We start from the raw sequence: 25,938 nt of genomic DNA, 5'->3' as shown, positions 1-25,938 counted from the left end.
TAGCGATGTATTTGGGGTCAATCTTCTCCGAATAGTTCTGCCATTTCTTCTTCGAAGACCTTTTCGTTTATTATAGGTTCGAATTCCATGGGTTGTATCGTTTCCTTTTCTCTTTCGATACCATCTCTATCGTTATCCATATTGTCGATTTGTTTCGTCCAGAATCCGCATCCGGGGTTGCAGCATACGAATACTAGCACCATGGCATCGTCATATGCTCTTTCTGGGAGTTGGAAGAATGTTGCTTCTGTATGTCCGCATCTTGGACAATCCCATTGTCTAGTGCGTCCCAGTGTCGGGTCTTTGGTGATGAGTGGCGGTATGATGATATCCTCTCTGGAGAGATTACACTACTCAGCGTATTACTTACCTTGTTTGGTAGTTGTACGTTGTGCGATTGATACAGTTGTCCAGGAGGCTTCCGGGGTCAGCCCATCTTGAGTAGTCACATTGTCGGCATATGAATACTAGTTGTCGCCTTGTGAGGTCTGGTCTTGCGTACAAGATGTTATTGCTGCACGTTGTTGGTTGCGTTACAAGTGACATACCACTCTGGACAGAACTTTAGGTCGCTCATGGCGTCCGCTAGTGTTTGGTGTGTATACACCTAACCTTGTACAAATCAATTCTTCTTTGTTGTTGTCCCTACTTGACCTGGCGTGTTCATGGGTTGTGGTACGTTATCGTCGGGGAAGGTGAGGTCGGCAATACTGGCTTTAAAGCAAAATGCTGCGTTAAAAATAGTGTTTTATTAATTTAAAAATTACCCAAAGCAATTCTAGCTGTTAGGGCGAATACATCCAAGCTCCTGTGGCGTGTATATGACCTATTTATATTCGCTTACATGGAATATGGTATAGAAGACAATTGAATGACTATACCTACTAAATTCCAACTTTGTAATGATTCCCAGACCTGTTAGGTATATTATAGTGTTACCATATCTTACCGTTAAGCGGTTGATCAACAGTGCCACTGGTAGTAATGTGTATAGTATGGCTGCAAATAGCAGGTTAGCGCAGAAGTATTGCCCAAATCGCTGATTCCCACTTTGTCCTATTAGTTTCAGTGCGTGTAACTGTATATAGATGGCTACAACCCTGTATATACTTACCAGTCCGCTGTCTAGGTATGGTACTAGTGTGACCAATGTCGATACCACGTCTAGTAGGAATGCTGATATTACGGTTGCGTACCAAGCTGCGTTTGATATTGTCAACAACCCGCTGTATGATCCTTATGAACTCGCTATCGTGCTTACCTTCGATCTACATAGAGCTGTAACAAAGTGTTGCTATACACACCGATGCTATGTGGAAGGTACTCCTCTAGGTGTAGAAGATGGGTCATAATGTATACATTAGGTCTGCTATGTATCTATATAGTTTCTCTTTGTAGTATTGCGATGTAATATCCGTTCATTCCTCTTGACTGTGGCAGTTGCATGGTGGGAGGTTGTGCGTGCATCAGTCCATGTTTTTTGCACATGTAGTTCATCTGTGGTTCTATGATATTTCTTGTTTCTACTGTATACCTGTAGTTCATTTTCTTCTTCGAATATGCTACATGTTATATACACTAGCTTCCCTGTTGGTTTAAGGAACAGCAGTGCGTTGTCCACTATAGTTCTTTGTGTAGCTGTGTAATTTGATATCTGTTGGGGTATGTTCTATTGCATATCTATACCTACGTCATCTATGCGGAACGTCCACTTTCTATCTGGATTTCTTCGATATGCTCCTATACCGCTGCAGGGCACGTCTACCACAACCTGTGTTTTTGTTATTGGATATACACATGCCTACCCAATCCATTTTACCGTAGTACGCTGTCATCTTCGCTATATTTGGATCAAGTATCATGTAATTACGTATACCGGCACGTTTTAATCTTCGTTTAGCCTGTGTTCAATTAGACAATGGATCTCCAGTGTACCTTGTTTAGCAAGTTTTCATTTACGTCGTGTAGATAAATTCTTCCTTTATTTTCCATTTTGGGTCCGAATACTAGTGCTTTACCTCCTGATCCAGCACAGTAATCCAGTACGTGTTCCCCTGGTTGTGTTTCTACTTTCAATCCGCATATTTGGCTTGACAAATCTTGTATTTCTACTATTCCCTTGTGGTATTCGGGTGATTCCAGCAGTGCTCTTTTACTGGTTACCAATAATCCGCAGGGCGAGTCGGCGCATTTTTCTACGGGTACTCCTTTGTGTAGCAGTGCTCTATATGCTTTATCTCTTGAGGTCCTTAGTGTGTTGACTCTGAGGTATGTCACAGGTTCTTCATTTAGTACTTGGCATATTTCCAATGCTTTATCATTTCCATATTGTCTTGCGATTCTGTCGAACAGTGGTTCTGGAAATGAGCATCTGAGATATTCTGGCAGTCCCTTATGTCCTGTCATATATCTCCATCTGGGATGCAGTAGGTATGTATTGAGTATTCCTGTCCATGTAACTGGTTTTGGGCTGAGATGTGCTATTAATCCTTTCCATCTTTGTACTTCGTATACGTGTTCTGCGATCCACGCTCGGCTTCCTGGTGCTATACGGTTAACTTTGAAGTAGTACTTCAGGAATGTGTCTATTGGCAGTACCCCTGTATTCAATTTCGTATACACTTCGAGTGCATTTTCTAGGTATTTCGCACGTTGTGCGTTTATTCCTAGCATAATGGTTTTATTTTGCGATATAAGTTCGGTATGTGTAGTGGAATCTTGGTACATGACGTTACTGTTGGGTGTGTAAGGTTACATATCACTAACATCGCAGATGAGGGAGCGTGGCTGTAACATCCTCGTTACTGGTACGCCAGGTGTTGGTAAGACTCGATTGTGTAATCATGTAGCGAGTGAACTGGGCCTTACTTATGTAAATGTTGCTGAGTTGATACGGGACGAGCAGTTACATAGCGGTTGGGATTCTGAGCTTGATTGCTCCATTTATGATGAGCGTAAGCTACGTAAGGCACTGAAGCAGCGTGAGCTATCTCGTGGTGGCTTTATACTAGAGTTCCACTCAGTGGACGGTATTCGTGAGGGTGACATTGATCACGTTCTGGTTCTTTCTGCTGAGATTGAGATTTTATCTAAGCGTTTATCTGATCGTGGGTACGGTGACAAGAAGATAGACTGCAACATTGAGGCTGAGATATTTAAGGTATGTCTTCAGGACGCCGTTGACCACTTTGGTGAGGACAAGGTGGTTGAGCTTCCCAGTAACACTGAGTCTGACTTTTTGGGTGCCGTTGAGCACGTACGTACTCTTGTTAATATGGCTACGCTGCGTTAGACGTTGCTGTATTTGGTAGTACCAGGTGGCTGACCTTTAGTAGTTCTTTGTATGTTGACTTGATTGTAGACTCACTAGTTCCGCATACATTGGCTATATCTGCTATACTCGGTGCCTTTTCACTGGCATTGCTTTTCCATGCTACTTGTGTAATGAAATATATGATACCTCCTGCTAGCGATGTCGTACGGTGTGATGTCCTTAGTAGCATTGCTGCTTTGTTCGCTACGTATTCGCACAGCAACGTCATTCTTTCGTTAATATTTAATCTATTGCAGAACCTCGGTATGATTTGTGCGCTATCTTCTACTGTAGCGTTTCCTCTTTGTGGTAGTAGTTTTTTCATGCGTCCGATTGCTCTGCTAAGGTCTCTTTGCGATATTTTTGCTTCGTATATTGTGAGTTCATCTAGGCTTCTGCATACTCCTACTTCGCGTGACGCCATGTACACTATGGACAGCACATTTAACATGTTACAGCGTCCTTTTAGATGTCCTGCGTTATCCAATTCCTTTAGCATTTCTTTACTTCGTTCTATTACTAGGTCGCTCAGGTTCATTGTATCATCTACTTGTCTTAGTATTACGAATGCTGACTTTAGATGCCTTTTATTATCGTTATCGTTGATTACCATATTATGTGTATTTTGCATTTTTCTGGATGCTCCTATGAATGTAGTTCCGCTTGTTGTTTCCATCCATACATCGTTTGCTTCTCCAACACGGTTGCGATCGTTATTTTTTCCACTGCTTGATTCTGCGCTAAAGCTTCGCCATTCTTGTTGTTCTGATATGAGTACATTTTCCGCTACTCTTCCGCAGTTGACGCATATTTGGCTACCTTCTGTTTGGTCTACTACTATCATTCCGGCATCTCCGCAGTCCACGCAGCGCAAACGCTTCCGTTTTGCTAATATGCGATCGCGTAAAGTGCTCATTATTATCTATTAAATACTATAGTCCATGGGAACATTGGTGTTTATTCTGTTTTCACAGATTCGATATCTTTGGCAGCTGCATCCAAGCTAGCTCGCAATGCCAGCCGCAGCGCATCGAACCTTACGAATCTTGTGAATCCAATTAGTGGACATGGGCACTTTTGTGAGAAGCCGTGATGGTATCTCCAAGCCGCTGGGCACGCGTATTCTGCAAACTCTGGTTTTTGGGCTGTTATTGTTTTGCCGCAATCTGGGCAGACTCGGTTACGGGTGTATATAACGACGTCCCGGTTGTTCCGGAGTGTTTGCGGGTCGATTTTTATCAGTTTGAATACTTCTTGAGCCTTTTGCTCAAGATCGCTTGAACTGAATTGGCGACACTGTACAAATCTCCAGGGCGCCATACAGACGTTAGTTAATACCCGGGATTTGATCTGTACCCCTTGCGCTTGTTTGGCGTGCTGGTACCCAATGTGGCCTACTGCTTGTAGAAGCTAACACATTTACATTATTCAATTGTGTGTAAAATGGGAGACCCTGGTATGAGCTATCAGAACATGTTAAATTCCTTTGGTGGAACTCGACACGCTCAGGGCTTCGGTCCTATAGCAGACACTGCGGAGCAGGTCTACATATCGTCGTTGGCTCTTCTTAAGATGCTGAAACACGGTAGGGTATGTTATGTTGTTTGTATCATGTATAAATTGTGTTATAGGCTGGCGTTCCTATGGAAGTCATGGGCCTTATGCTCGGGGAGTTTATTGATGACTATACTATAGTTGTTGTCGATGTGTTTTCTATGCCACAATCAGGTTAGTCTTGTTTTTGGTTTATGGCATAAGGCTACAGGCAACAGTGTGAGTGTCGAGGCTGTGGATCCCGTCTACCAAACTGAGATGAAGGACAAGCTTAAGCTTACTGGTCGTCCTGAGGTGGTTGTAGGATGGTACCATTCTCACCCAGGTTTTGGATGCTGGTTTTCTGGTAGGTGTTTTTCTGGGTGATCTATATGCGTTTAGGCACTGACATTAACACTCAGCAAAGCTTTGAGCAGTTGAATCCACGTGCTGTGGGCATAGTGATTGATCCCATTCAATCTGTGAAGGGGAAGGTTGTTATTGACTGTTTCCGTTTGATAACTCCTCATTTGATTATGCTTGGTCAGGAGCCCAGGCAGACGACTAGCAACATTGGTCACTTGAGTAAGCCTACTATGATTGCTGTTGTCCATGGTTTAAACCGCAATTACTACAACATCGTTATTAACTACCGCAAGAGTGTTTTGGAGACTCAGATGTTAATGAACTACCATCGCAACAAGTGGACTGACAATCTCCAGGTTAGGGTATGTTTATTCTGTTTTATTGTCAGTTTGTTTAGGACTTTGTTACTCGTCGTCGTGAGAATCGTGAGACTGTCGGTAACATTAAGGACTTGATTGATAAGTACAACGACTCTATAAAGCAGGAGTTGACATCGACTGCTGATGAGTTGGCTGTGGCCAACGTCGGTAAGCTCAATGCCAAGGCGCACATCGACAACCATGTTAGTCGTCTTCTCAAGGACAATTCACTGGACACCTTTGGTACTATGCTGGCGGTTGAAATGTTTTGAGTGACTGTCGTATTGCGCGCATGTTCACGGGGTCGGGTGTTGAGGTGGCACTTGTGATCCTGCGATTCTACGTCGTTTGACGTTTTTTTCGTAGTGTTTACATTTATTTATCGGTCCTATGGGCGGCAACAACCCATGATGTTGAATAGTGGTACTGTGTATATTTAGTATGTAGTGGCACATGGATCGCTTGGCTTGATGTATCGTTGATATGCCTTTGTGCGGACCTCGCAGGATCGGACTTCCAGTCCGTGTTCCTGTAGAGTATATTGTTGAGTTGAAGCGGGAGTTGGAGTGCTCCGTTGACGATGTGAAGGCTATATATGGGCGGTAGTTATTTTATTTTCATGTGTATAATGTGCAGGTTCCGCCATGTGGCGCCTTCAGGACAGTTGACTTTATATCAATTTCAGGATACTTTGGGTCTTCTGGGTACTATAGGCACTATATTGGCTGAGAGTTTGTTTTACGCGTTTGATACTAACGGCGATGGTTACTTGGACTTTTTGGAGTACGCTCATGCGGTGCTTACTATGCTTAAGGGTTCTGAGAAGCGGAGACGCGAGTTGAGTTACTGCATATTATATACTGCTGCCTATAGGGATGCCATTCTTCATTTGATGTCTCGTGGCAACCGTGATGGTTTGCCTTTGGGTATAGATTTGGCTGCTTTTAAGCGTGTGATAGCTGGTATAACATCTACTCGTAACATTTTGCTTGGTGAGATTGCGGTATGTCACAGTGACGAGTTTGTTGAGAAGGTGTTTGGTGACAACGCTAGCATTTGCTTTGACGGCGTCCCTCGGATAACCCAGGAGGACTTTGAGCGTGCTGTATTGTGGTCCAATGAGTTTATTGACATCATTGGTGCTCCTAATGTGTTATGTGCAGTAGAGGCTTCTATGCGTTGTCCTTCTACTGAGTGTTCATCTTCCACTTCATCAAGTCGTCCCACTTCCAAGTGCGGCTCTGAGGACTTGGGTGTCAAGAAATCAAAGACCTACATTAATATGACCAAGCGTTATGAGAGCCGATGTGCTCACACTGAGAACAAGGCATCTATTATACGTCGTTTTAGTCGTCACGCCACTCATCGTCGGTTATCTCGTCGTGGTCTTGCTGTTTACTTTGGTCATGAGCGTTGGGATGACGTGATAAACATGATGGTTGGTCTTGGTCTTACTGCGCGTAGCAAGCATGAGGACATCACTGGTGATCCTTGTCCTGACCACTTTAAAGAGAAGAAGATTTTTTCCATTTCCCCTAGTATCGCAGTTGACAACATGTCATCATTGAATTTTGTTGAGTTAGAGAGCGGTGTTCCTACATCTTCGGGTGACAATTCCAACAGGGTTGTGTTTACTGAGCATGCTCCTTTGGTATTTAAGCGTTTACGTGCCTTGATGAATTTATCTGAGGAGGAGTACATTCATTCTGTTGGTCCTGAGCATTTGGTGGGTAATATGGTTCTTGGTAATCTCAGTACTTTATCGGAGCTTTTGTCTGAGGGTAGGAGTGGCGCTCTCTTTTACTTTACTGATAATGGTAAGCTTGTGTTGAAGACTGTTACTCGTACGTGTGCGGAGTTTGTTTTACAGTGGCTGCCTCATTACTACCAGCATCTCAAGGAGAACCCTAACAGCCTTATAACTCGTTTTGCTGGCTTATTTTCCATGACTCAGTATAAGGGCAAGCCTGAGACTACGTATTTTATTATTATGAACAATGTATTTTATTCGTCTGCTGCTATTCACCGTCGATATGATCTTAAGGGATCATGGGTTGGTCGTTCTGTACCGGCACAGGAGCGTAAGGACCATACTGTTGCTATGAAGGACTTGGACATGCTTGATTTGGAGGAGTACATTGAGCTTGGTTCAGAGCGTTCTTCTGCGTTTTTCGATGTACTTCAGCGTGATGTAGCATTTTTATCGGATTCCATGCTCATGGATTATTCACTTTTATTGGGTATTCATTATCGATCTATATCACACGACGAGGTCGATTGGAACAAGGACCCCGACCACTCACAGGTCAGTTGCATCATGGGTAAGCGTCGCGACAAGCTATATTTCGTTGGTATCATTGATGTCCTCACTAAGTGGGACTTGCGCAAGCGTGCTGAGAGTGCGTGGCGTAAGTTACAGACTATGAACAATCAGGGCGTGTCGTGCGTCCCTCCGTTACAGTATGGTGAGCGCCTACTTGCGTTTATTAAACAGCGTACTACATAATTAACTCATGTTTCTGCATAGTACGTGCAGTATTACGAATGGCTTTGGCAGTGCGCTTGTTACTGTTTGCAGTCGCCACAGTACGTCGACGCATGTTGCGTACGATATTGCTCCGGCATCTGTGAGTACAAAGAATTCTGGGTGTTTCAGATTGGTGCTCTTCGACTTTAGGTACAGCTCGTATATAGCTGAGCTGGTACCATGTTGGTAAATCAGGTCTGCGAAAGACACCATGCGTCTGGACAACTCGATGCACGTGGCTCCGCAGTTGATTAGATACAGCCTTAGATGCCGCAGTATACTAGTTCCGTGCATGAACACATCCTCTTCTGCTTTGTAGAATCCGTAGTTTGAGCTGCGGAAACCTACTTCTGGAGTGCATCTTATGAAATAGTTACATTTTGGCACTTTGGTGAACCCGTTTTCGCATAATGCCTGTTCCGTTATGATACTAACTCCAAACGTAGCTTCACTTTCAACGTCTATCCTTAGTGTATGGAACCTGGCACCTGGTGAGTCTTCCACTTCTTCTGAATAGCTCGACACTAGCGATTCGCAGCTGTCATGTACAGTTTCCTGGTAATATGGTGACGGTAGCCAAGATTCCTCATCACATTGGCTGGTTGACCCGTAATCCCCAAATTCCGGCAACTGCTTGAGTAGGCGTCTACTTTCCTTTGAAGGCTTCTTTACTGAGAAATGCACGGCTTTATGATGCTTTAGCGTGTAGTCCTCTTCGACGATTGACTCCAGCAGGTCGTCGTTGGAGTACGGTTTAGGCTCCGAGTGATCTGAGAGGAACAGCTCGTTATATATTGTCCGGAGCGTTGCGTCTGCGCGTGTGTATTTGTATTTACGTGGCTGGAGTCCTATTATACTACAGTGTGGGAACAGCTGGTTGCATTCATTCTCTGTTAACCAGTTGGACCTTAGGAATCCATCTTCTTGTCGCGTTGCGATGGGTGGGCGTTCTCCAAAGTCAACATCAGTTTCCTCCGATTCGGGTAGATCTGTATAAACTACTTCTTTGGTAGTCTCCGGGATGGTAATCTCCATTGACACCGGCTGTTCATCAACCAATGCTGCGGTGGTACTACATTCCTTTTGTGGAGTTGATACGGCCTCTATACGTGCGCTTGGTATGGCGTCCGAAACGGTTTCCGAGAGCACTGGTGACTGCAACACTATGGTTGGGTCCAGCACGTCTGGTGGCGGTGGTTCGTTAATCAAATGATGCGGGAGGATAACCACTTTTGACATTGTATCAACTCGGTATTCTCTGTAGTCCTTGATTGACTGCAGGCTTAATCTGAATTTGACTTTAAATGTCGAGTCTACGGTTGATCCTGGAGCACTTGGGCTAGAGTCCATGTCGGCATCAACTTGGCTCTGTGTCGGCGATTCAATGTGTGAATCCAGTACACTGGATGCAGTTTCCAGTGTTTCTGGGTTAGTATTATTTGGCAATTGCGATTGGGTATCTGCCTCAGGCTTTTCTAGAAGCGATGAGTCTGCTGGTTGCGATCCGCTTTGTGATTGCGATGGGACCACTTCTGGTATATTGTTTTCATTGCCACTCTCCAGTGTATCGTTATCAACATGGTCTTTATCTTCAGTTTTGGGCTTTGCCAATAAACTGTTTATCTTATCCTGGGATGACGACCATCTGTATTTCATGTTGTGGTCCTATATAAAACATACAACTTTTCAAATTTCGATTTATTGCTTGCGGCTGCATCGTGTATCCACTTGTTTACACCGACTGCTGGGTTAAATTTCATGCAATTGTCGTATATTAACAACATGTCATCATGGAACTCGAGTGGCGATTGATAAATATCCGATTGGAGTTTACTCTGTTTATGATAGCAGGATTAACACTTAACCAACCTTCACGGTTTTGTAATCCATTGGATTCTCTATTATAGCCCTGTAAGCGTTTTTTACTTCGGGCGTGATGATGGAATCATCTGATTCCAACACAGGATTCGCAAAGAGTGCGCCATAACGGTCTGCACGCATCTTCTTGAGTATCTGTAAATATAATGGACTCTGCACAGAGCTATTGTATGGAATAGGTCAACATTTTGGGCGCCAATGTCCTAAGACAGTCATCTACCGTACGCGCGACATAGTTGTATCACCATCCCAAACTGAAAGGCAACATACCTGATGGGTGCAAAAATGCCGCCATGTTTTTCCATCCTCCATTGTGTGTAATCATTGCATCAGATTTAATTACAATGGCGGGCTTGTAATCGTCGTCAGGAGTTGGGCATTGGGCAAATCTCCCAGTCTGCATTGTGCATTGTGAACACCGCTAGGGGTTACACCTGGCGTCGTGTATTGGTGAATGCGTGGGTGTGTTTATATACATAGAATCAATCTAACTGCCACGACGTGTCGCGAGGAAGTACCGTTACACGCGCTGTGTATTCCAGGGCACAATATTGACACTCTAAAGTTGCTTGATTGGCAGAATGCACGTGATTTAGCACTTTTATATATGTTAGTATCTGTTTAGTACGATTCTAGTGCCTTATAGTGATGTCTAGTGTTGGTATACTACATTGGCACAATGGGTAAGGAACGTTCGTCCGAGAAAATCCAGGACGATGTATTGACTCCAACGCAGTATACGGAGACGCCTAAGCGTAAGCGCAAGGACGTTAAAGTGAAGATAGAGGAGGAAGCAACGCAGAACGATGTGTTTATTAAGCAGGAGGACCCTGCATTGCCAGCGGTCCCGCTTAAGAAGGTTAAGATTGAGCCCATATCGGTAAAGCCCAGGGTTAAAGCTGAGCCTCGGGAGAAGGGCGTGATAACTGAGGACATTGTTGAGCCTATTGACCGTTGGTGGGAGAAGGTTGACAATGAGTTTGATTTGGCCAAGATAATGGAGTATGAAAACCAGTCATGTCACTGGGAGTATCTTGAGCACAATGGCATGATATTTACTCCTGAGTACAAGCCACATGGCATACCTATTAAATTTAAGGGTGAGCCTATTACTCTTACTCCCGATTTAGAGGAGGTTGCTACATTTTGGGCTCAATCCATTGGTACTAACTACGAGGAGAGTGAAATTTACCGTCGTAATTTTTGGAACACCTTCACTTCCATGTTTCCTAAGGGCCACGTCATTAGGAAATCTAAGGCTACTTTGAAGGACTGTGACTTTTCTGAGATTCGTGCTCATTTGGACATGGAGCGTGAGAAGAAGAAGGAGCAGAAGGAGTACTACAAAGCGTTGAAGGAGGAGACTGCTAAGAAGGAGCATCCCTATTGTTATGCCTTGGTTGATTGGATCCGTGAGAAGGTGGGTTCCAATCGCATGGAACCTCCTGGTCTGTTTAAGGGTCGTGGCCTTCACCCTAAGCAGGGTCTTCTCAAGGGTCGTACATTCCCTCACAGTGTTGTCCTTAATCTATCTAAGGACGCCCCTGTTCCCAAGGTATCAATGTTTGAGCGTCAGGGTCATGGTTGGTCCGATATATTCCATGATAGCTCCGTTACCTGGTTGGCCTACTACCGTGACACTGTTAATGACCAGACCAAATACATGTATCCAGCAGCTCAATCTAAGTTCAAGGGTTTGCATGATTTTTTGAAGTACAGTAAGGCCAGGGAACTGAAGAAGCACATTATGAAGATTCGTAAGGACTACCACGGCAAGATGCGATCCCCTGAGATTGTCGATCGCCAGTTGGGTACTGCTACGTACTTGATTGACTTTTTAGCTCTTAGGGTAGGTGGTGAGAAGGATGCTGACGAGGCTGACACTGTTGGCTGCTGCAGTCTTCGTGTGGAGCACATTAAATTTGACCGTAAGCCTAATACCATAACTCTTGATTTCTTGGGTAAGGATTCCATTCGTTACTTCCACACTGTTACTTTGGACGAGGTTGCGTGCCGCAACTTATCCGAATTCTGCAAGAAGAAACCTACTGAGGACATTTTCGACAAGATCAATACCGTGAAACTGAACGACTACTTGAAGGACCTTATGACAGGTCTTACTGCTAAGGTTTTCAGGACCTACAATGCTTCGATAACTCTATGTCGGCAGTTGCGCAGGCTCAAAGTCCGCAAATCACTTGACAGCTCGTTGATGTTACAACCCGGCAAGAGTGACGACGACCTTGACAAGCCTGTCTTGGTTGACGTCACTGACGTCAATGAGCTCATCAGTTTCTACAATGAAGCTAACCGTAGGGTTGCCATTTTGTGTAACCATCAGCGCAGTATCCCTAAACAGCACGAGAGTTCAATGTCTAAGATGCAGGCTCAGGCTGAGCTCATCTCAGAGGAGATTGCTGAGCTCCAGGCTTACATGAAATACCTCGAATCCAACCAGACGAAACCGTTTACGTTTGAATCTCGTACAGTGGATGCTAAGGGCAACCCTCGGAAGGCTGCTACTCGCCAAGGCATGAAACTCGAGGCATGCCAGAAAAAGCTAGAGACTGCGATGAAGCGCAGCAAGGTTCACGCCATTAAGATGCGTATAAAGGATGACAACAAGACAGTTGCTCTGGGTACTTCTAAGATAAACTACATGGACCCTAGGATAACTGTGGCCTTTTGTAAGCGGTACGAAGTACCGATTGAGAAGATATTTAACAAGAGTCTGCGGACAAAGTTTCCGTGGGCTATGTACGCCGGTGCTGACTATATATTCTAGACGTATAGTAGCACGTAGGCATGTTCCTGTATTCCGCTGTTTGCGGTTATGCAGTCGTTCCGGCCTGTTACGTTTCTGTGACTCACTATAGAAACATACACGTGTAAAATAGTACAGACGCTATATGCATGGCCGCTCGGCGCGTTATGTGATGGGCACTGCAAATCTTAGTTCTATAGCACTACACTTACATATACTTGGTGAATGGCGGCAGCAGCTGGAACTCGAATGCCACTGGTCCATTGCATCCGTTACACACGATTGCTGGTGGAGAAGTACGCTCCAGCAATAGCGGAATGCCACTCCAATCGTAGCGCAGTACCTGCTGCGGGTCAGTTCCTATGCTATGTACCTACACTGCTGGGACGCAGGCTGACGTAATGCTGGAACTCCATTAACATGGTATCTATCATATCCTCTGGGTCAGAGTCCATGGAAGAATCGTCATCGGTATTAGCCATGGAATCCAGTTGATCAAAGTCCATGTGATCCTCTTCGTCCAGTTCAGAGCGATTGCGATGCCTGTATGACTGGTAAAGCCGCTGGTCGTCAATGCCTGTGGTAGGTATCAACTCCGGGATCCAAACTACCTTTGAACTCTAATGCTGGATTTATAAAATCCTCTTCCACAATCACTCGGTATGCATTTGACGAGTCATTGGCAATATGATCACCCACGTGACTACTGGGTACAAGGTCGATATCGCTGACCCAACTTGACAAGGCGTTCATCTCGTCAAATGCAGATGTGCTAGCTACAATTCCCGGTACCGATGAACTCATGGTATATCTGTAAATAGACCACCCTTCGCTTGCCTCGGAATGCTCCGGGCAAAAGTAGATTACTAGTACTCGGTCAACATCGTGTTTGTAAGGTGTAGCAAGCTGCATCAGGAACAACAGTTCACGTTGGCATACAGCACATCTCGGGGGCGTAGCTACTTGCACGGATGTTGGCAACACCTGTGTATATAGATTCGTGGACTAATGACTTACTGGGTTACCACCGAAGCGTGAGTGGCGGAATGCTTCAAAGGCCTCTCCCGGCCGTTCCTTCGACAAGTGGGCGATTTGCGTCATTTTAGATATCCCTTTTGTATGCTATCATGTACAGGATATCGCACGTGTTAACGTGCACGAATCGTCTGATATATGGCAGGTAAAATATACCCTGACGGCACAATTCTGACAGACCGCTATTGGCGCAGGAACGTGACAGGCTCTCGGGGCTGACGAATAGGGTGTACCTGTGTGTATCTTTGGGCACGGTTTTGAATACTCTTTCTGCGAACCCGATGTTGATTACACAGGACTTCAACGACCTGCCCGGTGTGGTGAACACAACTAGACCACCGGGTTTCGTTAGTCTTGCAATGGAGTCGATGAATGCTTGTTTTTGTATATTTGGCACATGCTCTATAACTTCGGAAGCCACTACAATATCAAATAGTTCCTTGTGGTGACTCTGTGCATAGGATTCCACAGTACCTTGTATATACTCCAAGTTCCTTGAGCACTCGTCAGATAACCCTAGCTTTGCGCAGTCGTATACTAGATCCGTATCCCTATGCTGTTTGGCAACTTCTATAAGCTCTTTGGACGGATCTATGCCTACTACATGTGCACCGCACTTTGCCAGTATCTCGCTAAGTATACCTCCACCGCAACCTACGTCTAGTATACGTACACCGTTAAGTATACTTGATAGATGTACTTTTGAACGCTTTTCAGCTTCTTTAAATATACAATCCCATATGAAAGTTCCTAGTTGCGGTACATTTGTATGGTTATCTTCTTGACCGTTCAGGTTAGCATATGACCGTGCTATGAATGGCACACGTACGTAGTTATAATCGTGCAGAACACTAACTGGGCCGTCTATATCCCACCAATCATTCCCTAATGGGCCGAATTTGGCGTTACTTGAGAAATGCCGTGGCTGCCTAAATGCTATGTTATAGAACCGTGTCAAAGACAGGGTCCCTATTTGCCGCATCGCCACTTTAGATCATAGATACATCCTGTTACGGTATTATATACTGTATGTTGCCCCTGGATTTTCTGTATACAACCCTATGTGTAGTAACACACACCGCGTGTCGCGCTATGTGCTACTTGACTAGATTCTAGATTAGTGTTTAAAATGCCGGGTCCTGGTGATTCAGCGATAAGTACCTTGATATCGAGCAATGGTGGTAAATTGGTCCTCTACGTGGAAGACAAGGAGTATCCTGGCCATGCTCAGCTTGATACTGTGATTAACTCTTTGAAGGAGGTAATTTGTGTCTATGTGACATCTATGTGCTTCTAGGATTTTCCTAGCATTAGGTTTGAGACTGTGGACCTAGCTTCTGCTAGGGAAGCCCTTGCTGTGGACGGCTCGCCTACTTTTGTGTTCTTCCAGGTAATGTATCTATTGTACAATACATAGTATATAGGACCAGAAGGAAATCAACCGCCTTGAGGGATGCTCGACATCCATGCTGGTCACTACTATACGTGGCTGGGACAAGTCAGACTCCGGTGAGAGCACTCAGGAACGTATCAAGCGGCTTATATCCACGCACCGCATTTTGTTATTTATGAAGGGTGAGAAGAGCGACCCGTTTTGCCGTTACAGCAAGGCTGTCGTTAACATGTTGAATGAGTCTGGTGTTGAGTACGACACTTACAACATCTTTGAGGACCCCGAGCTCCGTGAGGAACTCAAGGTTTATTCCAATTGGCCTACATATCCGCAACTCTATGTGAATGTAAGTTTAGGGTATCTGCTTTTAAAATATTATTTTTGCAGGGTTCGTTAATTGGTGGTCACGACATCATCAAGGAGCTTTATGAGCAGAACTCGCTTCGCTTTGATTAGGTTATGACTCCAGTTTTAGCTCCTTTTCCAATTTTTTGTATGAATTCATCAGCTCTACCATGCGCACACGCATGTCTTTAATTTCGAAGAATGCAAGTCTGATACCAGCCCAGAGTGATATAGCTGCGGATGTCGTTACTACGTAGAAGACTACGCAGGCGAAAAGGGTTTTGGCGAAATGGTGGAACTTGCTGTGGAAGTGGGTAGACAGCTCGTATTCTGGCTGTGGTGCCACGAGTGTTGGTACTTCATATGTGCACGGGCATTTATCCATGATGAATGCGAACATGGGTTCACTGATGAGTTCGCGTCCGTTTGGGAGATGGTGGAACTCATCTTTGAAGCGTGGGTTTAAATTACTATTCAGAGATCTTCTCCACAGTTCTGCGAGGTATATGGCTACTCTCCATCCTACGTAGATCATTGTTACGTGTGACAATCCGTTTGCGAAGTGTACTGCTCTTACGTTGTATGCGCTCCTTAATATATCCCACTTCCAATGTAATATTAGATACACCAGGTTGAATGTATGGAATGTAGCTAGCAAGATAGATGCAGCCAGCCATCTCAATGTGAAGAATATATGGCAAATCCATTCTGGTATGGTGGCTGATTTAATCCACTGTCCCATGGTTTTGTTTGGTAATTCTCCATTTACCATGACGGTATTAGTTCTAAATTTGAAAACTAGGCGTAGCATGATTCCACGGAAGTTAAAAGGCTTTTTCTCGTCATTGGCTCCATTAGTCTGGTTGGTTGCGTTATTGCTTAGCATTAGGTTATTATTTCTTTCTCTTGTGATGGCTGCGTTAATTTCAGCGTTCCTGGCTTTCCTTTGGTAGTATCTGCGCCATATAGTTTGATCCACCAGCAAAAGTATACGCATGGCTTGACCAAATACGAGTAGACATCCTGTTGTACATCCCAATATATAGTAGACCAGCCATATTATTGGAAGATTGACCACATGTAGTGGGTTTTCTGGTTTATACGCTGAATATACTTGGCACAGCAGGCTGGCTCCTAGGGGAGCGCACAACATCACCAGTATGAGGAACGACGCTTCAAGGCCAGTGACGTTATTGATGTAGTATTTCAAAGGGGTGGTGCAATAAGCACACTTCCTGAGCAAGGTGGTTCTTGGTCCATCGTAATAGGGATCATAGACCTTAGCAAACGCTTCTTCTTCTGTTTCCATGGAAGACGCTGTGGTATTACTTTCAATATCGTTGTAGGTTGCCATTTTGGGCACGTCAGACTCCGTGCTTATGATACAGTGGTATTATCTACAATTGATTTTGATGTGTATGAATAGCGCATAGATGTAATGGGCCAGATGAGTAATCCTTTACTCTAGGACTCTAAGTCACTGCATGCAATGGCCTATTGTTATACGCTTCGTTATAATATATATACCAGGTCACGGCGCATATATGTTAATCTAAGACACCAATAACTGGTCTATACCCTATTGCTTAGTTGCTACATCCGTGTCCCGGGGAGGAGTGTATAATCACTGTTCAATTACACTTTAATCAGTGATTATAGACCTGTTTAATGCACACATAGTATAGACGTAGGCCTATGATTATTATATTTGTATGGCGTGGTTGTAAGATCTGCAGCTTTACAGTACGCGATCGTCCTTCTTTGTCCATTGGGAACTCTATCCCTAGGAATAACGACAGAAAGGGCGTATAAAATTTAAGTTATATATCCATATTTAACGGTTATAGCACTTGATAATGTATTAACGTGGATATTGCCTTTTTGTGTCTTTAGTAAGTGACCATATGTACACACCTTGAAGACGCAATTTGCCCACGTTATCCTATTAGACAACATTTATTGGTGTTTATGATTCGACACATCGCGTTGCCAACGCCATGTGTAGTCTAGTTCCGTTATATTTGCAGCTTGAATCCTAGAAGAGCGATGTGCAGCAGGCGCCATTCTTGCGCCATGTTGCTGTTTCTATTAGCTTTTTGCAATAGTATCGTCAATGTGCTTACAGATGATTTAGTGCGATTGGATCCCGGTGTGTCTAAGGGTGAAAGCATAGTGTTGGATTACGAGGCTAATCGTGGTTACAGCTTCGTGGCTAGAATTGGCAATCAGGACATATCACTTCGGGTGGTATCAAGTCTAGAGGGCTTGATTCTATTATGTCAAGACACTTCAGCTTGTTCCCATATTAATCTAGGTGGCATTTGTTACGATCCCAAGCTTTCCACTAGTGCCATTTGGTGTAAGAATTCGGACGCTTGCATTCCGGGTGCGGATGGCTATCGCTGTGTTGAGCAGTCATCTCATGAGGGTTTACAGCCAGTGACTACTTTGGACTTTTACAGTGAGGGCATAAGACACCGTGTCGATACCTTTGAGGGCTATGAAAACGTATCCCTGCGTAATGTTGGTTTATTGGTCCCGCCTATATATGAGCGTGTTCCAATAAAACTGGCTACCAACATGGTAGTTAACAACAGTTTGGAATTTGGTCGTGACATTGGTGGTTTCTTTGGCATTATAGGTTCTTCAGCCAGTTGCCGGGGCAATTCAATGTGGTCTGACATTTTGCAGCGTTATGATGGTTTCTACATGCTAGACCTCTATGGTGACATTGGGTCGTCCAGGGATGTTGCTTCTGCTGTAAATTGCATTAAGCTGGGCTCTGACGTTGCGAAGAGCGATGACATTCTATGGTCTGAGAAACGCCAGGTGGGTGGCATATTCACTGACGCTGCAACTGGCTTTACTGTTTATGGCATGTCTATGTGTGGCACTGACATGTTTGGCAAAACTTCTTCTAACTGGCACGTCAATATAGACTTGACATCGCAATGCTTGGTGTTACCTAAAAACTTTTGGTTTAGTGTTATGGCTCAGTTACCTATACTCAACAGTTGCTACCGCATGGATGGTCCTAAATTATGTCAACTAAAGCGTGGCGATATAGAATTCTTACCTGAAATCCAATTTAGGTTACATTCACAGGATGACAGTATTATCAGTATACCTCTGGAGAACCTATTACTTGACGATACTGCCACACCTAGGATTTGTATAGTACCTCAGGAAGACACGTATTCACCTCCTATTTTTACGGATCGCCCTACTATCAAGTTTGGTTACAAGGTCCTGGAGTCGCTGCAGGTGGTGGTGGACACCAATGGGTACCGTGTAGGCTTCTTGCCTAAGAAGCCTGCGGATACCAGTGATGCCATATGCAACCCACGTGTTGAGTGCTTGTAGGTCTTAGTTCTTGATTATAATCTGTACGCAGCGGTGATCAGCAGTACATTCCGGAACTCAACGAGTGCATCCAGCCGTCATGCAGCATCTGGAGCTTCAAACGCCTGGATGCCGACAAGGGGTATGTGCTAATCTATGAAATTAAAACACAGTCTTAGACTTTGCGTCACATCTCCAAGTGCGATTGCGATTTTATATGTGGTTATAACATTATTCCTGATAGCTGAGGTCAGGCGATTTTTCATTCGTCGTCATGTTTTGAAGAAGGCTAAGCGTTTATGCTAGTAGACCCTGTATCTCACGTCTCTCTATTATCTGCGGGATGTTATAACCAATGCTACCCAGACGTACCACCCGTTGGTGCTGTGCTTTCTTCTGAGGTTTCCTGTAGTCGCGTACTACTGTTATCTCGGTGTAATCCAACTTGGGTATGGCGTAGTTTTCATCGAAAAACATAACACTGGTGAAGTGGCCATTTTTGGTGCCGCATATTTCCATCCACCGCTTCATGTAACTGGTGGCGATTACGTTTCCTTGGAGCTGTGAATGTATATTCGAGTGTTCGCATGGACTTACGTGCCCGATGGCAAATGTACGTCGGCACTTGATCCATCCAACGAGAAAGAGCTGGTTGCAGTGCGACTCGAGCTCGCTTTCGAAGCTTTTGGCTATATTATGTCATCTCCACACTAACGTAGCTTACCATTAAATGTACCAGATAGTTTGAATCTAAACCTATGGTTCATTTCGTGCATATCGTTTGGGGTGTAGTCAGTTCTTACTACCGGTTTTTCTTCCCTGCGTTTATACTTTCGCAAACCACTTGCTTTGTCATTTAGCGTATCGAATATAGTGTCAAACACTGGGTATCCTCGGTGTAGCACTGGATGTACATTAGCGGTATCGTATAATGATTTCTGTGGTCGTCTTATTGCGAGCAACACCGACTGCTTGACAACCGGGTATGTGCTCTTAGCTTTATTTTTCAGGCTTTTCGGGAAATAGGTTGACATTTCTGGGACTACATACGCTTTAGTTTATGAAAGGTCGTGTAGATATATTCTATAGCGTCTGATATACACACATTGTTTGTTAGAATATCTAACTGGGCGGGAGTCCATACACACTGGTGTTAGGTACACCACTCATGTGACGCTTTAATATCCACAGGGAACAACGCCATGCGCAGTGTATAACTAAACACAACTGCATACACACTGGTATCGCATCTGGATTGAAAATGGAGCACGAACAGGAGCAGAAGGACGGCGACCCTGATGCGGGAATGGACTCCCGGGCAAACCGTACATCCGACTATCTACCAAAGGGGGCTTCATCGGCAGACATTTCCGCAAGAAGTACGTTGCACGCTCTGTGGTACACTATCGACGACTTTGACATTGGAGGTCTAGTGGTATGTCTAGCTCCTTTGGAGTACATGCTATACAGGGTGACGGGGCCCATGGCCAAGTATTTGTGGCTCGTGAACGCCGTACTGGGTTCATATGTGTTATAAAATGCATCTCGAAGACACTGCTGACCAAGTAAGGTTTTAGGTTAACCGGTATAGACCTATGCAGCAGCAAGCAGGAAGCCATATTTAAGCGTGAGATTGAGTTACATGGTCATTTAAGGCACCCGCATATCGCAAGGTAGGTCTATGAACATAGCTCATCAGTTTCAGCATCTTTACGTGGTTTTCCTCTGAGTCCATGGTGTATATAGTCCTGGAGTACTGTATCAATGGTGACCTATACACCTATTTGAATAAACACGGCCGGCTATCAGAACAGCGTGCAGCAGAGATATGTTTCGAGGTAACGTGGGCCATTAGGACGTGCCACGATAAGCACATAGCCCACTTGGACCTAAAGCCTGAGAACATCCTGCTTGACCACAACTATAGCTGCAAGTTGGCTGATTTCGGTTTATCAGCTCACGTGGGTGCCACGGACTCCAAGGTTAGCCATATGCGTGGTACTTATGACTACTGGTCACCCGAGCAGTCTGCGTGCAAGTACAACAACGAGGGTCAGTTTGGCGAGTTCAACCATAAGAGTGACATTTGGGCAATCGGGGTCCTGGTATTTGAGTTATTTTTTGGTAAGCCGCCATTTGGGTCAACCACTGAAGAGGAGATTGACGTGGTCCTGCATCGTATACAAACATGTGCCTGGAACGACCACTGGAAGTCAAAGTACGGCACTGAACGCCTGAATGAGGCAAGTGAGGAGTTCATTAACTTTCTGGACACCTGCTTCGAGAAGGAAGCGGGCAAACGTGCTGACGCAGACTCGTTGCTAGGGCACCCGTGGCTCAGGATGAGGAATGCTGAGCGCTACAAGTCGCCAGCATTCCTCAACCAGATACGCAACCCTAACAACGGTTGTACCTAGACTCTAGATAGTGTTAAAATGTTTTATGCCTTGGGTTATCAAGTTCTAGATAAGTGGACTCTGGTGCTTCATAGAGGTCCATGAACGTTATCCGGTTGAACTCGAGGTAGTCCTGTACATGTCGGCGCATGGCCATGTAGCTCTGCTTGAGGGAGAACTCCAGGTATCGGAACACCTTCATCTCCACTGCGAAAATCGCACGGGCTGTTATAGTGCGATATCTGCACAAATACGCCATTATCTCGTTGATTACAACATGATCACCATCTTGGTTGAATTTATATGCGAGTATAAGGCACGTTGCGGCGTATAACTTCCGATTCTGCTTAGTTACAACCCCCTTGATCACCAATCTGTGTTATGTGTCACAAAATGCACTAACTTACCTCTCGAATAGGATCCACGCTGAGGACACCGTCGAGGGGTCCAGGTGCATGACGTAGTGAGGCGCTATGTACAACATTAGCTTTATACGACTCAACTTTGTCAGTGACAGCGTTGGGTGCAGCCATTCGTTAGAGGCCCTGAAGCGCGCATTGAGCTCAACGAAGCTAGATATTTCCGGTACCGCGTTTGCATAACTCTCCAGATGCTCCGGTATGGGCAGCACCATGGACCCTGACGTCCTGGACTTGAGTAAGGCATACAGTATAGGTACGTCCAGGAAGTTCGGGTCGTAGGTATCCTGGCTGGGGATGATCAACTCAGCGTAGCTGATGTAGAACTTCTTCCTGGGTTGTGACTCGCGTTCCTCTATACCGATGGAGTGGTCTGACTTATTCTTTAACATATCTGAATGCCTATCGCAGTAGCGCCTGAAGCTGTGTGATAGCCTTGAAAACCAGAATGACACCCGTATGCGCAGTGGCAGGGACTCTTTCTCCATGGCGATATTACGCAGGTCGCGTTCACCCTGTGCCTTTCTTGCGGCTTCGCCTTCATCGTCTGCCAGCTGCTGGTCTATGCGATCTTCTTCTAGCTCTATTATATGGTCCTGGTCCTGCGGGTCACGATAGTTGTACGGGCGGTATGGATACGTCTCAGAGTCGTTAGGCGACGTTGTGGCATCCAATGCAGACTCCTTGGGTTTGACCTTCGGGATGCCCGTCAGGAACGCTACTGCAACATTGGTTGACAGGTTGGCGGTCTTCAGTGATGTGAAGCGCAAATCGGTCAGCAGCTCCTGGAACTCAGCCAATGTGTAGTCGTCTATCTGGCTGGCATGTCGGCGCATATTGTAAATGCTACGTCATCGAACCTGCGGGCAGCACTGGAGTGAATGAAATAGCAATATCAGATCACACATCAGGGAATAGCGGCATATACTGCCGTGAAACAGCCAATTCCCCTTGATCCAGAAGGGTTATAAGATGTGTACCTGTGTATTGATCATTGAAATCCCCGAGACGTTATGCGTGGTACCAATTGGGGAATCTATATCCAGTAACTGCCGGTACCTATTGGTGATCGACGCGCCTTTTTGTTGAGAGGCTTCCTACCTCACGCGGCGAGTACGTATTGACCCCCTCGTGTTAGCCTAACAATAGGTATATATGCTTAAATTGCATTACATTATTTATGTATTACTGGTATCTACATTGGTGTTAACGAAGGTCGTGTCTAATGCGCTTGATAGCTGAACTGTCTGGCGCACACAAAGCAACATTTGCTACGAGACCCGTATAGAGCGGAAGTTTAATTTGTAAGGCACTATACCACAAGACATTACTTGTGTATTGGATGTTCACAATGTCTGAGCCCGTGGAGCAGCAGAATGTTGACTCAACTACAACACCGGGTTTCGTTAACCTTGCAATGGAGTCGATGAATGCTTGTTTTTGTATATTTGGCACATGCTCTATAACTTCGGAAGCCACTACAATATCAAATAGTTCCTTGTGGTGACTCTGTGCATAGGATTCCACAGTACCTTGTATATACTCCAAGTTCCTTGAGCACTCGTCAGATAACCCTAGCTTTGCGCAGTCGTATACTAGATCCGTATCCCTATGCTGTTTGGCAACTTCTATAAGCTCTTTGGACGGATCTATGCCCGTTACGTGAGCTCCGCACTTTGCCAGTATCTCGCTAAGTATACCTCCACCGCAACCTACGTCTAGTATACGTACACCGTTAAGTATACTTGATAGATGTACTTTTGAACGCTTTTCAGCTTCTTTAAATATACAATCCCATATGAAAGTTCCTAGTTGCGGTACATTTGTATGGTTATCTTCTTGACCGTTCAGGTTAGCATATGACCGTGCTATGAATGGCACACGTACGTAGTTATAATCGTGCAGAACACTAACTGGGCCGTCTATATCCCACCAATCATTCCCTAATGGGCCGAATTTGGCGTTACTTGAGAAATGCCGTGGCTGCCTAAATGCTATGTTATAGAACCGTGTCAAAGACAGGGTCCCTATTTGCCGCATCGCCACTTTAGATCATAGATACATCCTGTTACGGTATTATATACTGTATGTTGCCCCTGGATTTTCTGTATACAACCCTATGTGTAGTAACACACACCGCGTGTCGCGCTATGTGCTACTTGACTAGATTCTAGATTAGTGTTTAAAATGCCGGGTCCTGGTGATTCAGCGATAAGTACCTTGATATCGAGCAATGGTGGTAAATTGGTCCTCTACGTGGAAGACAAGGAGTATCCTGGCCATGCTCAGCTTGATACTGTGATTAACTCTTTGAAGGAGGTAATTTGTGTCTATGTGACATCTATGTGCTTCTAGGATTTCCCTAGCATTAGGTTTGAGACTGTGGACCTAGCTTCTGCTAGGGAAGCCCTTGCTGTGGACGGCTCGCCTACTTTTGTGTTCTTCCAGGTAATACACTGATATTGCGATATATATTATATAGGGCCAGAAGGAAATCAACCGCCTTGAGGGATGCTCGACATCCATGCTGGTCACTACTATACGTGGCTGGGACAAGTCAGACTCCGGTGAGAGCACTCAGGAGCGTATCAAGCGGCTTATATCCACGCACCGCATTTTGTTATTTATGAAGGGTGAGAAGAGCGATCCGTTTTGCCGTTACAGCAAGGCTGTCGTTAACATGTTGAATGAGTCTGGTGTTGAGTACGACACTTACAACATCTTTGAGGACCCCGAGCTCCGTGAGGAACTCAAGGTTTATTCCAATTGGCCTACATATCCGCAACTCTATGTGAATGTAAGTTTAGGGTATTTGCTTTAAAATATTATTTTTGCAGGGTTCGTTAATTGGTGGTCACGACATCATCAAGGAGCTTTATGAGCAGAACTCGCTTCGCTTTGATTAGGTTATGACTCCAGTTTTAGCTCCTTTCCCAATTTTTTGTATGACTGCATCAGTTCCTTCATGCGCGCGTACATATCTTTAGGTTCGAAGAATGCAAGTCTGATACCAGCCCAGAGTGATATAGCTGCGGATGTCGTTACTACGTAGAAGACTACGCAGGCGAAAAGGGTTTTGGCGAAATGGTGGAACTTGCTGTGGAAGTGGGTTGACAGCTCGTATTCTGGCCGCGGTGCCATGAGTGTTGGTACTTCGTATGTGCATGGGCATTTATCCATGATGAATGCGAACATGGGTTCACTGATGAGTTCGCGTCCGTTTGGGAGATGGTGGAACTCATCTTTGAAGCGTGGGTTTAAATTACTATTCAGAGATCTTCTCCACAGTTCTGCGAGGTATATGGCTACTCTCCATCCTACGTAGATCATTGTTACGTGTGACAATCCGTTTGCGAAGTGTACTGCTCTTACGTTGTATGCGCTCCTTAATATATCCCACTTCCAATGTAATATTAGATACACCAGGTTGAATGTATGGAATGTAGCTAGCAAGATAGATACAGCCAGCCATCTCAATGGGAAGAATATATGGCAAATCCATTCTGGTATGGTGGCTGATTTAATCCACTGTCCCATGGTTTTGTTTGGTAATTCTCCATTTACCATGACGGTATTAGTTCTAAATTTGAAAACTAGGCGTAGCATGTCTCCACGGAAGTCAGGCTTTTTTTCGTCATTAGCTCCATTAGTCTGGTTAGTTGCGTTATTACTTAGCATTAGGTTATTATTTCTTTCTCTTGTGATGGCTGCGTTAATTTCAGCGTTCCTGGCTTTCCTTTGGTAGTACCTGCGCCATATAGTTTGATCCACCAGCAAAAGTATACGCATGGCTTGACCAAATACGAGTAGACATCCTGTTTTACATCCCAATATATAGTATACCAGCCATATTATTGGGAGATTGACTACATGTAGTGGGTTTTCTGGTTTATACTGTGAATATACTTGGGACAGCAGGCTTGCTCCTAGTGGAGCGCACAACATCAAGAGTATGAGGAACGACGCTTCCAGGCCAGTGACGTTATTGATATAGTATTTCAAAGGGGTGGTGCAATAAGCACACTTCCTGAGCAAGGTGGTTCTTGGTCCATCGTAATAGGGATCATAGACTTTAGCAAACGCTTCTTCTTCTGTTTCCATGGAAGACGCTGTGGTATTACTTTCAATATCGTTGTAGGTTGCCATTTTGGGCGCGTCAGACTCCGTGCTTATGATACAGTGGTATAATTTACAATTGATTTTGATGTGTATGAATAGCGCATAGATGTAATGGGCCAGATGAGTAATCCTTTACACCAGGACTCTAA

The 25,938-nt window shown here is 44.8% G+C and overlaps 21 protein-coding genes across 21 annotated transcripts; 8 read left to right on the top strand and 13 right to left on the bottom strand.

Annotated features, from left to right (window-relative positions):
• Window positions 1–12: 12 nt before the first annotated feature.
• On the bottom strand, window positions 13–610 carry BBOV_II007540 (putative DNA-directed RNA polymerase II subunit RPB9). Its single transcript, XM_001610222.2, has 3 exons — window positions 549–610; window positions 371–514; window positions 13–336 (listed from the first exon to the last, which is right to left on the bottom strand). The coding sequence occupies exons 1-3, from the start codon at window positions 575–577 to the stop codon at window positions 18–20; spliced, it is 492 nt and encodes a 163-aa protein (XP_001610272.1). The 5' UTR covers window positions 578–610; the 3' UTR covers window positions 13–17.
• Window positions 611–616: 6 nt separating this feature from the next.
• Window positions 617–1,359, bottom strand: BBOV_II007530 (putative integral membrane protein). Its single transcript, XM_001610221.2, has 6 exons — window positions 1,262–1,359; window positions 1,115–1,226; window positions 950–1,078; window positions 845–915; window positions 768–808; window positions 617–729 (listed from the first exon to the last, which is right to left on the bottom strand). The coding sequence occupies exons 1-6, from the start codon at window positions 1,348–1,350 to the stop codon at window positions 623–625; spliced, it is 549 nt and encodes a 182-aa protein (XP_001610271.2). The 5' UTR covers window positions 1,351–1,359; the 3' UTR covers window positions 617–622.
• A 15-nt stretch (window positions 1,360–1,374) lies between these two features.
• BBOV_II007520 (NOL1/NOP2/sun family protein) lies at window positions 1,375–2,692 on the bottom strand. The gene is made up of 5 exons (XM_051767514.1): window positions 1,936–2,692; window positions 1,806–1,901; window positions 1,691–1,771; window positions 1,535–1,654; window positions 1,375–1,497 (listed from the first exon to the last, which is right to left on the bottom strand). The coding sequence occupies exons 1-5, from the start codon at window positions 2,671–2,673 to the stop codon at window positions 1,378–1,380; spliced, it is 1,155 nt and encodes a 384-aa protein (XP_051623222.1). The 5' UTR covers window positions 2,674–2,692; the 3' UTR covers window positions 1,375–1,377.
• Window positions 2,681–3,321, top strand: BBOV_II007510 (Adenylate kinase isoenzyme 6). Its single transcript, XM_001610219.2, has one exon. The coding sequence runs from the start codon at window positions 2,774–2,776 to the stop codon at window positions 3,290–3,292; it is 519 nt and encodes a 172-aa protein (XP_001610269.1). The 5' UTR covers window positions 2,681–2,773; the 3' UTR covers window positions 3,293–3,321.
• On the bottom strand, window positions 3,164–4,249 carry BBOV_II007500 (Transcription factor TFIIB repeat family protein). Its single transcript, XM_051767260.1, has one exon. It carries the CDS (start codon window positions 4,227–4,229, stop codon window positions 3,279–3,281), a length of 951 nt encoding a protein of 316 aa, XP_051623221.1. The 5' UTR covers window positions 4,230–4,249; the 3' UTR covers window positions 3,164–3,278.
• A 21-nt stretch (window positions 4,250–4,270) lies between these two features.
• Window positions 4,271–4,633, bottom strand: BBOV_II007490 (uncharacterized protein; the record flags this gene model as incomplete). Its single annotated transcript, XM_001610217.1, has 1 exon — window positions 4,271–4,633. The coding sequence occupies one exon, from the start codon at window positions 4,631–4,633 to the stop codon at window positions 4,271–4,273; it is 363 nt and encodes a 120-aa protein (XP_001610267.1).
• Window positions 4,634–4,734: 101 nt separating this feature from the next.
• BBOV_II007480 (26S proteasome regulatory subunit family protein) lies at window positions 4,735–5,844 on the top strand. Its single transcript, XM_001610216.2, has 5 exons — window positions 4,735–4,903; window positions 4,945–5,041; window positions 5,079–5,213; window positions 5,249–5,574; window positions 5,610–5,844. Exons 1-5 carry the CDS (start codon window positions 4,757–4,759, stop codon window positions 5,841–5,843), a joined length of 939 nt encoding a protein of 312 aa, XP_001610266.1. The 5' UTR covers window positions 4,735–4,756; the 3' UTR covers window position 5,844.
• A 195-nt stretch (window positions 5,845–6,039) lies between these two features.
• On the top strand, window positions 6,040–8,110 carry BBOV_II007470 (Phosphatidylinositol-4-phosphate 5-Kinase family protein). The gene is made up of 2 exons (XM_001610215.2): window positions 6,040–6,173; window positions 6,208–8,110. Exons 1-2 carry the CDS (start codon window positions 6,055–6,057, stop codon window positions 8,075–8,077), a joined length of 1,989 nt encoding a protein of 662 aa, XP_001610265.1. The 5' UTR covers window positions 6,040–6,054; the 3' UTR covers window positions 8,078–8,110.
• Window positions 8,073–10,316, bottom strand: BBOV_II007460 (Bromodomain family protein). Its single transcript, XM_051767445.1, has 4 exons — window positions 10,247–10,316; window positions 9,968–10,111; window positions 9,779–9,933; window positions 8,073–9,743 (listed from the first exon to the last, which is right to left on the bottom strand). The coding sequence occupies exons 1-4, from the start codon at window positions 10,286–10,288 to the stop codon at window positions 8,078–8,080; spliced, it is 2,007 nt and encodes a 668-aa protein (XP_051623220.1). The 5' UTR covers window positions 10,289–10,316; the 3' UTR covers window positions 8,073–8,077.
• A 75-nt stretch (window positions 10,317–10,391) lies between these two features.
• On the top strand, window positions 10,392–12,805 carry BBOV_II007450 (Eukaryotic DNA topoisomerase I catalytic core family protein). Its single transcript, XM_001610213.2, has one exon. The coding sequence runs from the start codon at window positions 10,656–10,658 to the stop codon at window positions 12,759–12,761; it is 2,106 nt and encodes a 701-aa protein (XP_001610263.1). The 5' UTR covers window positions 10,392–10,655; the 3' UTR covers window positions 12,762–12,805.
• On the bottom strand, window positions 12,727–13,862 carry BBOV_II007445 (Programmed cell death protein 2 C-terminal putative domain family protein). The gene is made up of 6 exons (XM_051767286.1): window positions 13,758–13,862; window positions 13,352–13,724; window positions 13,118–13,317; window positions 12,953–13,083; window positions 12,861–12,919; window positions 12,727–12,825 (listed from the first exon to the last, which is right to left on the bottom strand). The coding sequence occupies exons 1-6, from the start codon at window positions 13,839–13,841 to the stop codon at window positions 12,758–12,760; spliced, it is 915 nt and encodes a 304-aa protein (XP_051623837.1). The 5' UTR covers window positions 13,842–13,862; the 3' UTR covers window positions 12,727–12,757.
• Window positions 13,775–14,792, bottom strand: BBOV_II007440 (3-demethylubiquinone-9 3-O-methyltransferase). The gene has a single exon (XM_051767554.1). It carries the CDS (start codon window positions 14,755–14,757, stop codon window positions 13,843–13,845), a length of 915 nt encoding a protein of 304 aa, XP_051623219.1. The 5' UTR covers window positions 14,758–14,792; the 3' UTR covers window positions 13,775–13,842.
• Window positions 14,793–14,888: 96 nt separating this feature from the next.
• BBOV_II007430 (Glutaredoxin family protein) lies at window positions 14,889–15,633 on the top strand. The gene is made up of 4 exons (XM_001610211.2): window positions 14,889–15,036; window positions 15,073–15,165; window positions 15,200–15,514; window positions 15,556–15,633. The coding sequence occupies exons 1-4, from the start codon at window positions 14,905–14,907 to the stop codon at window positions 15,622–15,624; spliced, it is 609 nt and encodes a 202-aa protein (XP_001610261.1). The 5' UTR covers window positions 14,889–14,904; the 3' UTR covers window positions 15,625–15,633.
• On the bottom strand, window positions 15,611–16,927 carry BBOV_II007420 (putative integral membrane protein). Its single transcript, XM_001610210.2, has one exon. The coding sequence runs from the start codon at window positions 16,865–16,867 to the stop codon at window positions 15,626–15,628; it is 1,242 nt and encodes a 413-aa protein (XP_001610260.1). The 5' UTR covers window positions 16,868–16,927; the 3' UTR covers window positions 15,611–15,625.
• Window positions 16,928–17,546: 619 nt separating this feature from the next.
• On the top strand, window positions 17,547–19,195 carry BBOV_II007410 (erythrocyte membrane-associated antigen). Its single transcript, XM_001610209.2, has 3 exons — window positions 17,547–18,872; window positions 18,908–18,997; window positions 19,035–19,195. Exons 1-3 carry the CDS (start codon window positions 17,560–17,562, stop codon window positions 19,159–19,161), a joined length of 1,530 nt encoding a protein of 509 aa, XP_001610259.2. The 5' UTR covers window positions 17,547–17,559; the 3' UTR covers window positions 19,162–19,195.
• On the bottom strand, window positions 19,127–19,969 carry BBOV_II007400 (uncharacterized protein). Its single transcript, XM_051767311.1, has 4 exons — window positions 19,580–19,969; window positions 19,453–19,544; window positions 19,228–19,416; window positions 19,127–19,191 (listed from the first exon to the last, which is right to left on the bottom strand). The coding sequence occupies exons 1-4, from the start codon at window positions 19,887–19,889 to the stop codon at window positions 19,153–19,155; spliced, it is 630 nt and encodes a 209-aa protein (XP_051623218.1). The 5' UTR covers window positions 19,890–19,969; the 3' UTR covers window positions 19,127–19,152.
• A 109-nt stretch (window positions 19,970–20,078) lies between these two features.
• BBOV_II007390 (Ser/Thr protein kinase family protein) lies at window positions 20,079–21,329 on the top strand. Its single transcript, XM_051767727.1, has 4 exons — window positions 20,079–20,290; window positions 20,326–20,420; window positions 20,457–20,528; window positions 20,561–21,329. The coding sequence occupies exons 1-4, from the start codon at window positions 20,117–20,119 to the stop codon at window positions 21,270–21,272; spliced, it is 1,053 nt and encodes a 350-aa protein (XP_051623217.1). The 5' UTR covers window positions 20,079–20,116; the 3' UTR covers window positions 21,273–21,329.
• BBOV_II007380 (Cyclin N-terminal domain family protein) lies at window positions 21,248–22,725 on the bottom strand. The gene is made up of 2 exons (XM_001610206.2): window positions 21,659–22,725; window positions 21,248–21,625 (listed from the first exon to the last, which is right to left on the bottom strand). The coding sequence occupies exons 1-2, from the start codon at window positions 22,504–22,506 to the stop codon at window positions 21,286–21,288; spliced, it is 1,188 nt and encodes a 395-aa protein (XP_001610256.1). The 5' UTR covers window positions 22,507–22,725; the 3' UTR covers window positions 21,248–21,285.
• A 93-nt stretch (window positions 22,726–22,818) lies between these two features.
• BBOV_II007370 (3-demethylubiquinone-9 3-O-methyltransferase) lies at window positions 22,819–23,748 on the bottom strand. The gene has a single exon (XM_001610205.2). It carries the CDS (start codon window positions 23,708–23,710, stop codon window positions 22,877–22,879), a length of 834 nt encoding a protein of 277 aa, XP_001610255.1. The 5' UTR covers window positions 23,711–23,748; the 3' UTR covers window positions 22,819–22,876.
• A 100-nt stretch (window positions 23,749–23,848) lies between these two features.
• Window positions 23,849–24,578, top strand: BBOV_II007360 (Glutaredoxin family protein). The gene is made up of 4 exons (XM_001610204.2): window positions 23,849–23,989; window positions 24,026–24,118; window positions 24,153–24,467; window positions 24,508–24,578. The coding sequence occupies exons 1-4, from the start codon at window positions 23,858–23,860 to the stop codon at window positions 24,574–24,576; spliced, it is 609 nt and encodes a 202-aa protein (XP_001610254.1). The 5' UTR covers window positions 23,849–23,857; the 3' UTR covers window positions 24,577–24,578.
• On the bottom strand, window positions 24,575–25,861 carry BBOV_II007350 (putative integral membrane protein). The gene has a single exon (XM_001610203.2). It carries the CDS (start codon window positions 25,814–25,816, stop codon window positions 24,578–24,580), a length of 1,239 nt encoding a protein of 412 aa, XP_001610253.1. The 5' UTR covers window positions 25,817–25,861; the 3' UTR covers window positions 24,575–24,577.
• Between the last annotated feature and the right edge of the window lie 77 nt (window positions 25,862–25,938).

Source organism: Babesia bovis, chromosome 2, assembly GCF_000165395.2.
Source record: "Babesia bovis T2Bo chromosome 2, whole genome shotgun sequence".
Classification (NCBI taxonomy): domain Eukaryota; phylum Apicomplexa; class Aconoidasida; order Piroplasmida; family Babesiidae; genus Babesia; species Babesia bovis.
Note: the sequence above shows the minus strand (reverse complement) of the source record. Positions and strands in the feature narration are given on the sequence as shown.

What these genes read in the sequence shown, in the direction of transcription:
- BBOV_II007380 (XM_001610206.2), bottom strand. Translation starts at nt 22,506, where the DNA reads ATGCGCCGACATGCCAGCCAGATAGACGACTACACATTGGCTGAGTTC. An exon ending in GCGTGGATCCTATTCGAGAG is followed by an intron (nt 21,626 to 21,658) that starts GTAAGTTAGTGC and finishes CACATAACACAG; the next exon opens with ATTGGTGATCAAGGGGGTTG.
- BBOV_II007540 (XM_001610222.2), bottom strand. Translation starts at nt 577, where the DNA reads ATGAGCGACCTAAAGTTCTGTCCAGAGTG. An exon ending in CTAAAGTTCTGTCCAGAGTG is followed by an intron (nt 515 to 548) that starts GTATGTCACTTG and finishes AACAACGTGCAG; the next exon opens with CAATAACATCTTGTACGCAA. An exon ending in ACGTACAACTACCAAACAAG is followed by an intron (nt 337 to 370) that starts GTAAGTAATACG and finishes TAATCTCTCCAG; the next exon opens with AGAGGATATCATCATACCGC.
- BBOV_II007510 (XM_001610219.2), top strand. Translation starts at nt 2,774, where the DNA reads ATGAGGGAGCGTGGCTGTAACATCCTCGTTACTGGTACGCCAGGTGTT.
- BBOV_II007450 (XM_001610213.2), top strand. Translation starts at nt 10,656, where the DNA reads ATGGGTAAGGAACGTTCGTCCGAGAAAATCCAGGACGATGTATTGACT.
- BBOV_II007390 (XM_051767727.1), top strand. Translation starts at nt 20,117, where the DNA reads ATGGAGCACGAACAGGAGCAGAAGGACGGCGACCCTGATGCGGGAATG. An exon ending in TCGAAGACACTGCTGACCAA is followed by an intron (nt 20,421 to 20,456) that starts GTAAGGTTTTAG and finishes AGACCTATGCAG; the next exon opens with CAGCAAGCAGGAAGCCATAT. An exon ending in AGGCACCCGCATATCGCAAG is followed by an intron (nt 20,529 to 20,560) that starts GTAGGTCTATGA and finishes CATCAGTTTCAG; the next exon opens with CATCTTTACGTGGTTTTCCT.
- BBOV_II007460 (XM_051767445.1), bottom strand. Translation starts at nt 10,288, where the DNA reads ATGGAGGATGGAAAAACATGGCGGCATTTTTGCACCCATCAG. An exon ending in GGCATTTTTGCACCCATCAG is followed by an intron (nt 10,112 to 10,246) that starts GTATGTTGCCTT and finishes TTATATTTACAG; the next exon opens with ATACTCAAGAAGATGCGTGC. An exon ending in TGGATTACAAAACCGTGAAG is followed by an intron (nt 9,934 to 9,967) that starts GTTGGTTAAGTG and finishes TATCATAAACAG; the next exon opens with AGTAAACTCCAATCGGATAT.
- BBOV_II007440 (XM_051767554.1), bottom strand. Translation starts at nt 14,757, where the DNA reads ATGCGGCAAATAGGGACCCTGTCTTTGACACGGTTCTATAACATAGCA.
- BBOV_II007530 (XM_001610221.2), bottom strand. Translation starts at nt 1,350, where the DNA reads ATGACCCATCTTCTACACCTAGAGGAGTACCTTCCACATAGCATCGGT. An exon ending in CAGCTCTATGTAGATCGAAG is followed by an intron (nt 1,227 to 1,261) that starts GTAAGCACGATA and finishes AGGATCATACAG; the next exon opens with CGGGTTGTTGACAATATCAA. An exon ending in TGTTGATCAACCGCTTAACG is followed by an intron (nt 916 to 949) that starts GTAAGATATGGT and finishes TATACCTAACAG; the next exon opens with GTCTGGGAATCATTACAAAG.
- BBOV_II007400 (XM_051767311.1), bottom strand. Translation starts at nt 19,889, where the DNA reads ATGTCAACCTATTTCCCGAAAAGCCTGAAAAATAAAGCTAAGAGCACA. An exon ending in ACTATCTGGTACATTTAATG is followed by an intron (nt 19,545 to 19,579) that starts GTAAGCTACGTT and finishes GACATAATATAG; the next exon opens with CCAAAAGCTTCGAAAGCGAG. An exon ending in AAGCACAGCACCAACGGGTG is followed by an intron (nt 19,192 to 19,227) that starts GTACGTCTGGGT and finishes AACATCCCGCAG; the next exon opens with ATAATAGAGAGACGTGAGAT.
- BBOV_II007410 (XM_001610209.2), top strand. Translation starts at nt 17,560, where the DNA reads ATGTGCAGCAGGCGCCATTCTTGCGCCATGTTGCTGTTTCTATTAGCT. An exon ending in AACCCACGTGTTGAGTGCTT is followed by an intron (nt 18,873 to 18,907) that starts GTAGGTCTTAGT and finishes ATCTGTACGCAG; the next exon opens with CGGTGATCAGCAGTACATTC. An exon ending in CGCCTGGATGCCGACAAGGG is followed by an intron (nt 18,998 to 19,034) that starts GTATGTGCTAAT and finishes ACACAGTCTTAG; the next exon opens with ACTTTGCGTCACATCTCCAA.
- BBOV_II007520 (XM_051767514.1), bottom strand. Translation starts at nt 2,673, where the DNA reads ATGCTAGGAATAAACGCACAACGTGCGAAATACCTAGAAAATGCACTC. An exon ending in ACTACGGTAAAATGGATTGG is followed by an intron (nt 1,772 to 1,805) that starts GTAGGCATGTGT and finishes ACAAAAACACAG; the next exon opens with GTTGTGGTAGACGTGCCCTG. An exon ending in GGACGTTCCGCATAGATGAC is followed by an intron (nt 1,655 to 1,690) that starts GTAGGTATAGAT and finishes ATACCCCAACAG; the next exon opens with ATATCAAATTACACAGCTAC.
- BBOV_II007430 (XM_001610211.2), top strand. Translation starts at nt 14,905, where the DNA reads ATGCCGGGTCCTGGTGATTCAGCGATAAGTACCTTGATATCGAGCAAT. An exon ending in TGATTAACTCTTTGAAGGAG is followed by an intron (nt 15,037 to 15,072) that starts GTAATTTGTGTC and finishes ATGTGCTTCTAG; the next exon opens with GATTTTCCTAGCATTAGGTT. An exon ending in ATCCGCAACTCTATGTGAAT is followed by an intron (nt 15,515 to 15,555) that starts GTAAGTTTAGGG and finishes TTATTTTTGCAG; the next exon opens with GGTTCGTTAATTGGTGGTCA.
- BBOV_II007480 (XM_001610216.2), top strand. Translation starts at nt 4,757, where the DNA reads ATGGGAGACCCTGGTATGAGCTATCAGAACATGTTAAATTCCTTTGGT. An exon ending in GTTTTCTATGCCACAATCAG is followed by an intron (nt 5,042 to 5,078) that starts GTTAGTCTTGTT and finishes ATAAGGCTACAG; the next exon opens with GCAACAGTGTGAGTGTCGAG. An exon ending in CTGACAATCTCCAGGTTAGG is followed by an intron (nt 5,575 to 5,609) that starts GTATGTTTATTC and finishes CAGTTTGTTTAG; the next exon opens with GACTTTGTTACTCGTCGTCG.
- BBOV_II007370 (XM_001610205.2), bottom strand. Translation starts at nt 23,710, where the DNA reads ATGCGGCAAATAGGGACCCTGTCTTTGACACGGTTCTATAACATAGCA.
- BBOV_II007360 (XM_001610204.2), top strand. Translation starts at nt 23,858, where the DNA reads ATGCCGGGTCCTGGTGATTCAGCGATAAGTACCTTGATATCGAGCAAT. An exon ending in TGATTAACTCTTTGAAGGAG is followed by an intron (nt 23,990 to 24,025) that starts GTAATTTGTGTC and finishes ATGTGCTTCTAG; the next exon opens with GATTTCCCTAGCATTAGGTT. An exon ending in ATCCGCAACTCTATGTGAAT is followed by an intron (nt 24,468 to 24,507) that starts GTAAGTTTAGGG and finishes TTATTTTTGCAG; the next exon opens with GGTTCGTTAATTGGTGGTCA.
- BBOV_II007470 (XM_001610215.2), top strand. Translation starts at nt 6,055, where the DNA reads ATGCCTTTGTGCGGACCTCGCAGGATCGGACTTCCAGTCCGTGTTCCT. An exon ending in GTGAAGGCTATATATGGGCG is followed by an intron (nt 6,174 to 6,207) that starts GTAGTTATTTTA and finishes TATAATGTGCAG; the next exon opens with GTTCCGCCATGTGGCGCCTT.
- BBOV_II007350 (XM_001610203.2), bottom strand. Translation starts at nt 25,816, where the DNA reads ATGGCAACCTACAACGATATTGAAAGTAATACCACAGCGTCTTCCATG.
- BBOV_II007445 (XM_051767286.1), bottom strand. Translation starts at nt 13,841, where the DNA reads ATGACGCAAATCGCCCACTTGTCGAAGGAACGGCCGGGAGAGGCCTTT. An exon ending in TCCAGCATTAGAGTTCAAAG is followed by an intron (nt 13,318 to 13,351) that starts GTAGTTTGGATC and finishes TACCTACCACAG; the next exon opens with GCATTGACGACCAGCGGCTT. An exon ending in GTCTGTACTATTTTACACGT is followed by an intron (nt 12,826 to 12,860) that starts GTATGTTTCTAT and finishes GAAACGTAACAG; the next exon opens with GCCGGAACGACTGCATAACC.
- BBOV_II007500 (XM_051767260.1), bottom strand. Translation starts at nt 4,229, where the DNA reads ATGAGCACTTTACGCGATCGCATATTAGCAAAACGGAAGCGTTTGCGC.
- BBOV_II007420 (XM_001610210.2), bottom strand. Translation starts at nt 16,867, where the DNA reads ATGGCAACCTACAACGATATTGAAAGTAATACCACAGCGTCTTCCATG.